A 12,849-nucleotide genomic window follows, 5' to 3' on the forward strand; every position below is an offset into this window, starting at 1 on the left:
CGTGACGTTGACACTTGGCTCCACACAAACACGCCAATACAAACACACGAGCGCACACACACACACACGCACACACACACACACGATCTCGGCGACGCTCCATGAGAAGGGATCCCTAGACTAACAGGTATTTAGCATCGGGTGGAAAAGAAGGAGGCATCACTCCGGCAGACAACAATGATATCGCTCCCTGACACTCTGCCTCCTCTGGGTGTCCCATTACAATATCTCTTCCTCTTTCTTCCTCTTTCAATCTTCCTCTCCTGTCCCTCCTCCCTCTTCCACCCATCACTGGCTGTCTTCCTGTCGTCCACCTCACTCTTCCTCTTTCTTCCTCTATCTTCCTCTTCTGTCACCATATCTATCTATCTCCATCCTTCCCACTGTTCATTCACGGGCGGAGGGGGCTGAAATGACAGTACCAACCCCCCTCCCCTCCCCCTTTCTTCGTAACCTCCATCCAACTACTGATGGGAGGAGGGCGTGATAAATATGGGGAAAAAGGGGGAGGGGGGAGGGGGGGAGTTGTGCTGTTCGCGGATCTGCAGACTGTAGTACAGTTTGGCACTCGCTTTTACTGAGGGGAAACACGACGACACCGGTAATCTGTCAATCTGATCTGGGCTGCCTTCGCCGTTTGCCAGATGCACAAGAGGAAGTGAGACGGGCAGGGAGGGAGGGAGGCGAGGTGGTGGTGGTGGTGGTGGGGAGGGGGGCGAAGAAAGAGAGACAATGTGTGAGACTGAAAGGGAGTAGGAGGGGAGTAGATAGGAAGGACTGATGATTGATGAGCGAGAGGTTAACAAAAAGAGCGGAAAAAAAAAAAAAAACACACCAAGGACAGTCGCAGCACTAAACTGAGAACACTGGTTTTATGGAGTGAAAGGGGGCAGAAGAAAGACTTAATAGCAAGGAGATAGACAACCAGAGAGGAAGAGTCGGAGAGATAAAACCCAGCGAATGTACTCTCTTCATTTAATAGGGATTACAGGCCTGATCTGATGCACTTTGCAGGACCCTTTGCTCTGTCATATGGCTCTATATTTAATTATTCACTGCCTTTAAGAGGCCCGGCCTTAGTCGCGCAAAACCCAGAGCTCCCTGTAATAATCCAAATTCATTTTGAAAACTGACACCAGATGGGGGCTGGCACCGGCTCACACTGACGAGTGGGTTTTCATGGGCTGAGGACTGGTCATTCGGCACGTGTGTGTGTGAGTGTGTGCGTGTCTTTTCCAGAAGGCTGTACTCACTCTTGGCGAAGCGTGGCGGGTTGTCGTTCACGTCCGAGAGGGTGATGCTGACCGTTGTGGTTCCCGAGAGCCCGCCCATCTGTCCAGCCATGTCTTTAGCCTGGATGACAACCTGGTAGTTCTCTTTGACTTCTCTGTCCATACCAGGCAGGGCTGTCTTTATCAGGCCTGAAGAGAAATCAACAGAATTACAAATCATTTCATTCCTTTCTACTATTTCATACAGAGAAAAAAAAAATGGAGTAATCTAAATGATAATCAGCAGGCAATCACGATAAAAATAATTATTAACGGCAGCAATTAATACATGTTAAAAATTAAATTCAGTGGAAATTCAATTTGCTGCTCAAATCGAATGTCTTTGAAATGACAGAGGGCTTTTTACTCTTCATTTACTATTACCTAAAGCATTATGTGAGTCGCGCTCAGCATGAGAGGCACCCATGACCCTGTCGACCTCAGACTGTAGCGAACAATGATGTCTGGAAGCAGCAAACATCCCCTTATGGGTGAGTTGAACAAAAGCCCATTGGTGATGCTCTGTTATAACCTGTGCTTCTGTCAATCTGGGGTATTTATCTTCAAAAATCGGCAAAAACACTTACTCTGATTACCCCTAATTTTATAGAATTGAAAAGTTAAAGAGTGCTTTAGAGGAGGTTCACTACTGTGCACAAACTATGGAGCTGAAAAATGTATAAACACCTTTGGAAATAAGTATTAGATGACCTCTAATTTTCAGTAGGAACATGACCTTTTAATACTATTTTGGAAAATGAATAGTGAAATTTCCACTGCTTTGCAACATCACCTTACTTGCCATAAGAAAACTTGCCATTAAACACATTTCATTTCTTTATTAGGTGTCTGAAACAAATATTTAATATGCCTTTTGTCTCTTTGCAAAAGCATTGACTTTTTACTCTGTCGTACGGATCTAATACTTATATTTCCAAGGCTGTAGATACCATGTAAGGCCAGGATTATAAAATAATAAGTAATTTATTTAGACCAAATAATTAGACTGTAGTAAAAAAATGTAAGTATATGTCACTTAAAAACACAAAAACACAGGAAATCCATAATGGTAACTAGATATGAGGTCAAAGCTTGTTCAGTACAAGAGTATATGCTAATTGCTGTTTTTTACTCCACACATTTTCTGCAGTTGGGATAAATGCTCTTAGATATCCACCAAAGAGGCAATGCAATTAAACTTTAATGCTGGAGATATTAGTCATCTTTAACCAATTCTGACACAAGTAGAGACTAGTCCAGATTAACACAAAATAAAAATATTATATATAAGTTCTTCAAAAGACACTCAATGCACATGTGATACACAGAAATAATAAAAACACATATCTGAGTTTAGAATTCCTCTTGTTTGTGGGGTTGCTTCAATACTTTTTTGTTCTCCTGACATTTTTTTCTTGTATTAACCCTTTAATGGCCTTATTATGGCCTTATTAATCCTGCCAAAGTCACAATATTGCAACAAGCGACATAACTGAATGAAACAGACCATAGTTCCAGATGGAGTAGCCAAATTTTGTTACCACCTCCCACCAACAGATGGTGGACATATGCCCCTTTCACCCTAACACAATTTCAGGACATGTTTCTATTCGATATGAAGAAGAAAATCCAGTTCGAAAGACGCTGGTTTAGTAAGTAAGTAAAGTTTATTTAGTTTTAGTTTTGATAGATAAGGACAGATTTGGATACTAAAAAGCTACTAAAACTTATTTTACTTTCTATTAATGTTTAAGTTAATTTATTTTAAGGGTAAGATGACCAAAAAAAACAAAAAAAACAAAGAAAACTTCCATGTAAATATGTTCAAAGTTCAATTTTACTAAAAGTTAAGCAATCCAATATGACCGCCACCCTGTGATGTCACAATATGCAAATTAGATGACAGCATTTACTCTCATTATAAACTTTCAAACCCAATATTTTTCTCATTTTATAGTATGACTTTATCTATAACCACTTCCAAGCTACAGATTTTTGACATCTTTACATCAACATTGAATATTAAAAAAAAAAAAAAAAAAAAACTCTTCTAACTAAAGGGTTAATATTCTACGGATAAATGCTACCAAAGAGGCAGTTCAATTAAACTTTAAGTCCGGGGAGATTATTTAACTTTCACCAATTCTGACACTATTATTACCACAAAATGAAAAAAGTTAAATAAGTTAATAAAAGATGTTGAGAATTCACTTGAATAACTGAATAATGTAAGAAATCAGTAAAACACATAATTGAGTTCATAATCTCAGTTGTTTGTACAGAATTACTTTTTTTTACTTCCCACATTTTCTGATTTTGTTAATATTCCATGGCCAGGATAAATGAGATAAATCAGACACCCACCAAAGAGGCAGTTCAATAAAACTTAAATTCTGGAAATATTAGTCAACTTTAACCAATTCTGACTCTAATATGCAGTGTCTATATTAACACAAAATCACAAAAATGTTAATTAAGAGTTCTCTGAAGGGCTTTAAGACAGCACAATCCAAGGACCAGCTTTGCGAATAAGGTAAAACACATATTTGAGTTCAGATTTCTATGTCACTACAGTGGTATATATCCTAATTACCTCATATTTTCTGCTTTTATTAACATTTTGGAGCTGGTAAAAGAAGCTTTACAGAACCAGATATGACCCAGGGGACTCCAGTTGACAATCACTGCTGTACAACCACCACAGAGTGATGAATTAGTTATGAAAACTATACCAACAGTGCAGTTAGATATGTCAGCAACGTATAACAGAGCGAGCAAATAGTACATGCAGCTTTGGAACTATGTCGCAAAATGTGTCGCATTTGTATAAAATCAGTCAGATGACATAAAAATAATGAAGTGTTTTCACAGGTGAACCGTACAGACCTGAAAATCCAGCCCCCCGCTCCCCTGAAACACTGCTAAAAATAAGCCTGTCTGCATCAGCTGTATTGAATTAATGATATTTCATTTTTGAGATTTATGCATCTACAGGCCAGATAATTAAACCACTAAGAACATTTTATTACTGAAAGGTCAGTCCTCTTGCTCAGTATGCAGAGCAGCGGTGAGCTCAGCGGCCACCCAGAAGCACATTCCGGTGTCTGCGTTCGTGTGATTTACCTGGTAAGTGGACCAAAGGGCCAATCTACCAAAACCACAACGCATTCCTTTAATTTTCCAAGTGTACAGTCCGCCTCCAAAATGCATCCAGCATCATTTATCTTCTTTTTTGGAATTAAGACGGCGTTAACGTTCGGCTTTTTTAAGTGCGGCGCCGTCGTTTACCCGTCTCATCTCTGACACGTTAGATCTCTGGTTTGGAGTCAGGACAGGGACCGAGTGAAGCGGTAATTGGCAGCGTATTCAAAAAGGTGTGCTCCATCTCCCATCAGAGCTGAGTTCTTAAATCCTGTTTGCTTTTTTTTTTTTTTTTTTTTTGCACGTTTCAATATGAAGCATCATAAAAGAGAAGCAGGTGGTGATAGTGAAGGGAGGAGGAGAGACAGACAGACATACTGGAGAGGGAAAATAAATAAATAATAAATTCACCCTAAATAAACTGCTTTGACAAACTTCACCACTTTCAGCCTGAATAGATGATTCGCCTCACATCAAACAATAAGACGAAGAGGCATCACTGGTCCACGCTGTTCAAAAGGCCCTCCGACTTGCTCTTTTCTTCCTCCCATATAACAAGGCGGATAAAAAAGAAAGAACAATGCAACTTCTGCTACTTTTTTTTCCCTTCTAAAGTCAGTGATTTTTCCTCACAGACAACAACATATTGTTAAAGAAAGCAGCGACTGCTCAGCAGTGTTGGGAACAATGCGTTAGAAAAGTAATGCATCAAAGTAATGGATTACCTCTTGCTGTAACGCAGTGGTGTAAGGCATTACTAATCAATTTTCAGTAATATTTTACTTGGTACATGTACAATAGCGCTTGCATTACTACACACTTGCTGGGAAAACATCCCAAGATACTACTCTCGAATGCTACAGCGGCTTCTGTGATAACTTAATTCAGAAATGTTTAATTGACTAGATGACCGAAACGAGATGATGTGACACGAGCGAGAGGCAGAATAGCGAGAAATACATCTTTATTATCATGATATGAGAATCAACTAAATGTATTACAGTTTTGAGAAATATCTAAAATGTATAAATGACATGTTAACACTACATTACATTAAGGTGAGGAATTACTTATCTGTAATGTATTACAGTTTGGAGGTAATTTCCACAACACTGCTGCTCAGGTGGTGTTATGGAGAGAGGAAGTGAACATTAAGCACCTTTATAAAGAGCATCGCGTTCTTGCTATATATGTGTCTACCTTTGTTATTGCTTAATGATTACAGTACACACATGCAGACAGAGGAGGAGAACAGAAACAAATCCTGCTTATAATGTGATGTCCAGGCATGTCTTTGTGTAAGAGGGGATGTCAGCTTACATACCACATGTGGGATAAACCATATTACTGTTAATCCCTCTGCTAATCTGCAAATGGCTTTTTTTGTCGTTTCCCTTTTGTTTAAGCAAAAAAAAAAAAAAAGACACGAGCGGGATGTGTTCCAAAGCGCACATTAATGATTAAAACTTCCAAACGGCTAGATTTGGAGGTTGGTGATTTGCCACTCTCGCTACAACAAATCCCCCCTCGTCATCAGCCCAGGAGAGGAGGCAGACGTGACGGTATTTTCGGCTTGGTTACAACAGGGGTGTCAAACTCATTTTATATCAGGGACCACATTCAGCCCAATATGATGTGAAGTGCACCGGACCAGTAAAAAACAGCAGTGAAACAAGTCAAATTAAATCATGAAAATGTTTAAATCTACAAACTATCCTTTAAAAATGTGAAGAAGATGAACAACCTGAAATGTCTTAAAGGAGTAATATTTTGCTTTTTTTTAATGGAATTATGCATTTTAAAACATTTCCCCTCTGGTCTACATAAACTGTAAATGCTATGCTTGGGTCTGAATTCTTCATTAATCAAAACTCCACAGGTTCATCTTCAACCCTATTTCTGAGTAATGACACCAGAAAGGTTGTTTTGAACGCTGGCCCTTTAAATGCAAATGAGCCACACCTGACCCCCTCCAGGTTGTTGACTGTGCTTCTCTGGCCCGTTCAACCAACAACTGAACATGTTAGGCAATCGGCTCAAAGTTTGGACATAGTTTCAGTATGGACTACAACCGCTGCTGCTGACAATTATGTCGTACACGGAGAAATGTTCGTCGGAAGTCTTGACCTTATATGTGCAAATGTTGTGATGTAACTAGTTATAAAAATGTAACAAATTAAGCAGAAATTAAATCAGGTTGTAGAAATCCACTATCGATTTTTGCCAAGATGAATATAAGGATATCTTTGTAGCACCCGGAGGGTTCAAATTCAGACTTTATTAGGGTTCCCAAATACACAAATAAATGAACCAAAGACTAATAAAAGTGGGTTTAACAAAGTATGACCAATTTAAGAAAAATAAGTGCAGTTTGAACAATATTCAGTTTATTTATACATGTGCATTACAACTTACAGATCACAGTGGATCTACAAAACATTTAGTAACAGGCAGAATATTGGTAAAAATGCACTTATTTCTCTTGAGACATTACAGGTTGTTCATATTTGTTCAGGTTTTTCCCATTTTTGGTGAAAGGATAGTTTGTAAATGTAAACATCTTCATGTAATTTTGCTGTTTTTACACTGAAACAAAGACACAACTGTGGAGTAATTTATAGGTTATTAGATTGAATGTGGAACCCGTTGAAAATGATTTTAACATCCTTGATTGTTAATATCTTCAGTGTAAATTTAGTATTTCACAAATTCATCCCGCAAGCCAGATTGGACACTTTAGTGGGCCGATTTGGCTCATGGGCCGTATGTTTGACACCTGTGGGTTTGAAGAAAAACTGCTTTTCCTTGACTTTGCCTCTTGTGTTTCTGCCTCTGATAGTTTTGCACAATGGCCACTTTCAGATGAAGAGTGTAAACTTGTTGTGTTTGGCTGTGGGTTGCATCTGTAGGTGGAAAGTGCAATGGAAGTAACATTGTTAGAGCAGCAGGATAAGAGCTTGTTTTTTTCTTAACCCTTTATCAGGCAAATGACTATTTTTGGTCATTTCCGCAAACATTAAATATGGGGCCAATCCCATGCCTCAGTGAGGTTAAGAAGCATGTTGGTTTTTATAACACTATGCAGTGATTCAGACAGATTTTATAGACATTTTGAAGCTGTAAATAGTGACTATGAGTGATTTTTGTCAGTTTATGACCTTTTAACTGCATGTGTTTACTTTTTAGTAAGTGCTGCTTGGATGTTTTGTGACAAGAGGAGGGAGACTAACACACTATGGTTGAAATTTTGAATTTCAGAGTATTTCAATGAGTGCCCTATAAAGGGTTAAATTAGTAATGAGTGAGTAGATGTCCACGTTAGTCAGAGACAGGGTTCCTACAGGTTTCTACAAGTTAAATTTCAGACTTGTTTAAGACTCCATAGAACAGAATTTAATGCCCATTTCACAGCCTATTTCATGGCCATACTGGCAGAAATTTGGGATTCCTAGAATTTAAGAAAATGTATTGATTTACTCCAATGCCTTGATTCCCACCGTTTCGAGTCATTTCTCACTGGGGGCTGCAAAGTTAGCGATAATTGGTTCCTAATTTCAATATAAATTGTGGGGTTGGAACGGGTGGAACTGAGTCGACTGACGTTGCAATCTTTGCAGCTTGGACACATTGACACACAATACAGCAAACAGGTGTTTTTCAACATAACTTAACACCTAACATATCAAATTTAATACCTTTTAATGACTCAAGGTATTAAATGCAGATTTGTAAATTCAAGACTTTTGAGACTTTTTAAGACCCCGCGGGAACGCTGCAGAGAGCACCAAAGTGCCAGAGTAGTTGCTGAGAAATTACAGTTTATCTGCTTGTACAGCTGCTAAGTTTAGACACGGAATGGTGAATCAAAATGAATCACCGCCATTTGACTGAACAGGACTGAAACCTAACCTTCGTGACACATTTCTGATGTCAGGTTTTACAGTTAGAGCTGGAAAAAAACTACACATGAAGACCTTTTGTATAAAGCTGATCTCCTGGAGTGTTAAAAGGTGAAAAGAGCCGCGATCATTATGTTTTTTTCAGCTATATTTGTTATAAAACTGCAACAAATTACCAGTACTGACAGATTTTTTTTCCTACTTCTCAAGGAAATAGGCTGTTAAGACTCAATTATGGTCAAAAAGTATATTAAAAGAGGGTTTTCTGCAGATTGTCCTGTTGGGAAAACGTCAGTCTCAGTGTTCCTACAGGTAACATTATGCCTTTTTTTTAAGTGAGTAGTCTAGAAAGAAGTAGATTTCTACTGGGAATAGGTTAAAATGACAACAAAAGAATAACACAATGTGATCATTAAGTTATTCCCTAGGTTTATTTCTTACATAATGGCAGATGGGGCTGTGAAAATCAGCCCAGACTGTGATTTAAGACGAGTCAAAGTTAAGAATCAGTCCAAATGAGCCTGAGATTGGGACAAAGAAACAGCCCCAAGTCCTCCACGTATCCATTCAGTATTCAGCTGAAGTAGTTTGTGGGTTAAATATGATATTCTCTCAAACTATAGTTAAAAACAGCCTTATCTTATCTATTAACCTAAAGCAAATCTATGTTCAGGATTCAACGGCAGCTCTGGAAATATGTATTTCACCCATTACAAGTAAATGGGAAGATTTTAAAAATTCACAATTTTTTTGTACTTTGACCTACTGTTCCCAAAATATAATGAGATCCATTCTGGGTCATTGGCAATCTATAGAGTCAATTTGGTCTGAATTCAACAAATAGTTTTGCTGCTACAGACTTTTGAAATTTTGCCCACTATAAGTAAATGGGGAAAAACAAAATTGAAATTCATAAACAATTGTAAGTTTGACCTACTGTTCCCAAAATATAATGCGATGTATTCTGGGTCACTGGCAATCTGTAAACCAAATTTGGTATGAATTCAATCAATAGTTTTGCTGCTAGAGTGTTAACAAACAAACAAACAAATGGAACCAAAAACAATACCCCTTACCTCCCTTTCAGAGGGCGGGGTAATAAAAACATATCAGAGCTTGAAACACTTACATTTACTTGTAACTGCTGTTAAAAGGTGGAAGGAAGGACTTAAAGCAGAATTTTCTTCACCATTAAAACACACAAGTGCAAAATATAGGTGTTTTTGCACTGCCCCCACACTGAAGAAAATATAAATCCTCTTCTAGGACCACTACGAAGAGGCAAAAGACACATTAGCCTAGTTTGTTTTCTTAAATACGCTGTTTAAAAAAGGGATTCACCTGTTATATGCAAAATTCTAAATGGGTGTTTAGTGTTTTTAGGCTGAAGATCATGAGAAAAAGCAGTCTTTCATCAAATAAAAACAACAAAAAAGCCACAAGCCAAGGGAAAAAACCTCACTCGAAGGAATATGAGCGTCCACAAAGATAGTAATCTGATCTGTTTCCTTGTGAACGAATTACTGATATTGGATATGATACAATTGTCCTTGTCAACTTTATTGCAGCGATACGGGATATCATTAACACTGACATGTTTCACTTTGCACTAATTGTTTCCTAGTGACTGTCATCACTAGACTGTAAATGTTACTTAGATATAAGTGCATCCTCTTTGACTCGGTGACTGTTCTGAGACCAGTAAATTTACAGACACAGTAAACGGTGATAACATCTCCCTCAGACTGACATCCATTCAAAGTATTTTACACAGAGCATCGCATCAATGGATGTAGCATCAATGTCGCTATGCTAATGAATTTCTTATTTATAGCCATTGTTTAGTGCTTACAGTCTGTTTCAACCTTCAGGTGAATGGGTGACGTGCTTTACTGTGAAGTTTTATTAATAAATAACATATTACTGAACATAACTGTCTATCTTAAGACTATTGTGATTGTTACTGACTTGTTTAAAATTAAAGATGATAATGTCTGTCTTCAATGTATCGTGCGACCCTTTTATGTGATCTGAACACTTACTGTGTTCATATTTTACATAGTGGCAATCTTCAATGTAGCATATATTTCATTTGTAATATGAATATCTGCTATTACAAAGTATGCCTGACATGAGAGAGCTGCTTTTTTTTTCTGTGATGACCTTACTCCCAGGAAATCATAAGGTTTTGAGGTGAAGAGCCACCACTTTACAACGAGACTCCATGTAATAGAGGCTGAAACACTATTCTTCCAAATCATATTCCCTCATCTGATGTTTTGATGACGTGATGGAGAGCACTATCTAACACGTCCGACCAGAATTTGGATTTCTGATGACTGTGAAATGTACCTTCATTAAACTCTTGTGGGACATTCTCAGCCTACAGACTGCCATCCTCAAAGACATGGTTCATCAGAATTTTTATAGTAATTTTTCACACATCTATATTCTGAGACTAACAAACGTGCAGACACAAACATATCAAAATTTAATAAATTAACCAAATGATCGCTGAAAAACTGCTCATCAGTGACCCCAAGAAACCAACAATTCCTACTGTTTTAATCCTTAAAGACCTCAAACTATTTCTGTGATGACTTCCAAATGTTGTTTTCCCCACATGTAACCTCTCCAAAGTGATTTATCGCTATTATTATTTCATAATTTGCATTTTTCAGGGACAAGCAGGTATTTTCCTATAATTTACTTATCATGTAGATATTCATAAAAGCTCAAAATACACAGAAAACTAAAACAAAAGTGTCTTTTTTGACAAAAACATAGCTAAAAGCTGAGTTGCATTTCGTTGCCATGTACTTATACATGTATAATAACAAAAAATTGAACTTGAATCTGACAATATATCATTAACTGAATGTAAAAATCTACATGGGTTTTATTGATGAACCAGTGTTGGAGGAAATGACGGTGTTTTCATGTTTATTATGGCACTACAACTTAAAAACTGCATTTTAACAGAATTATTTATCTGTATTGATACGATTAGTGGGTCAAACGTTATGAGACACGTTACTTCAGTGGGCGCTTTTGGTCACCGGTGGGTTACAGATTCCACACTGACCTGTCTCCGGGTCCACAGAGAAGTAGGGCTGACCCTCCAGGATGCTGTACACCACTTTAGCGCTGTTTCCGTACGTGGCATCATCTGCGTCGGTGGCTGTCACCTGAATCACTGAGGTTCCTGCAAGAAAAAGATTGGTGACAATGATTTAGATCAACTCTTCAATGCTGCTGAAAATTGCCTGCTGGATAATTGGTTAAGCTGATGCACCTTCTGATGAGGTGTCAGATCCTTTTCTAATCATGGCCATGCAGAATATGACTGATCATTTCTGTCCCTTTGCATTACCCAAACCAATCTTTATTCCTCAGCCACTTATACTCTTATACATGATTGATTTTTCCGAGGAATCGATAAGTCCTAATGTATTTTTCTAAGTATATCTCTCTAAGCATACAAACGGCACCAGCAACAGCTCTTTGCAAACCCCAAGAAGCCTATTAGTGTATCCACAGATCTGGAGCGTCTAAGAAGCCAAATATCTGATAGCAGGCGAACGACTGTGATCCATTTTCTCTTCCAGAGAGGCTGAAACCTATTTCAGTAGAACAAAGGGAAACGGTTAGCCAAGTGCTACCTCCCAAATGGCGCCTTGCGGGGCCAAGTGTTGCCTCATTACATGCAGAAGAAAATTAATTGAGTAGAAATATTTAATGGCAAAGTGGTATAAATATAGAATTGTGCAATACAATAGAATAACGACCCCATGAAACTTCTCTAATTCGATGTGACTTGAGATGAGATGAGAAGCAAGTTTGCCTTAAAATCGATATCATTTGTATGGGTGAGGGATGATGTAGGAAAAAAAAAAAAAGGGCCCCAAAAAGTCAACGGAGAAAGACCACGGCTGTCTGATTTGGTCCTGTGTGGCGAAAGTGACAGTTTGGGAGGATTCTTGGGCAAGTTCACCGAACCTTGATCACTAATACCTTTAACTAGGGAATTAGACTCAAAGAGGCTTTTCTGACTTGGCGGCTTTTAGAAAATATCACTGATCCACATCACCCATCTTATCGCCGCCGACTTAAAGCTTTTGAGAAAAGAATTCTCTGACAAACAAGTGAGGAATAATCACAGTTTTTTTTTTCTTTTTTGTACTGGGGGGAGTAAATTACCACAACTGTAATCACTCAGTTGTCAGAAGACAGACACGTCAAAGTCAGACCAAGAAGAAGAAGAAGAAGAATGTCAGAGCAGTGAGCCTGTAATAAAACTCAAAGAGTACGTATGTCACATTTAAAGGGGCAGTGTCTCGACGCAGCCACTCGTGAACACATGCTCTGCCAAGCGGTGACATCACACCTCGGTTGTTGCCATGGGCACCCGTGCTGCCCTTAGATAAGTGCCGGCCTCTCTCTTGGGGTTGCTGGACCAAGTGACATCTCTGTCACATGTCTGGGCTGCAAGACCGATGTCCCTCAGCAGCAGCAGAACACAGAGTTCACCCCACGTA

General features: G+C 38.5%; 1 protein-coding gene across 3 annotated transcripts in view; it reads right to left on the reverse strand.

Moving 5' to 3' along the window:
* LOC115410946 (cadherin-6-like) overlaps positions 1 to 12,849 on the reverse strand; it is a 114,808-nt gene that overhangs the window by 27,969 nt on the left and 73,990 nt on the right. For all 3 annotated transcript variants that reach the window (XM_030122787.1, XM_030122785.1, XM_030122786.1), the window contains exons 4-5: positions 11,397 to 11,516; positions 1,254 to 1,421 (exon numbers count right to left, since the gene is read on the reverse strand). In XM_030122787.1, coding sequence (XP_029978647.1) covers positions 1,254 to 1,421; positions 11,397 to 11,516 — 288 coding nt within the window. The remainder of the gene's footprint in view (positions 1 to 1,253; positions 1,422 to 11,396; positions 11,517 to 12,849) is intronic.

This window comes from Sphaeramia orbicularis, chromosome 20 (genome assembly GCF_902148855.1).
Source record: "Sphaeramia orbicularis chromosome 20, fSphaOr1.1, whole genome shotgun sequence".
Lineage (NCBI taxonomy): Eukaryota > Metazoa > Chordata > Actinopteri > Kurtiformes > Apogonidae > Sphaeramia > Sphaeramia orbicularis.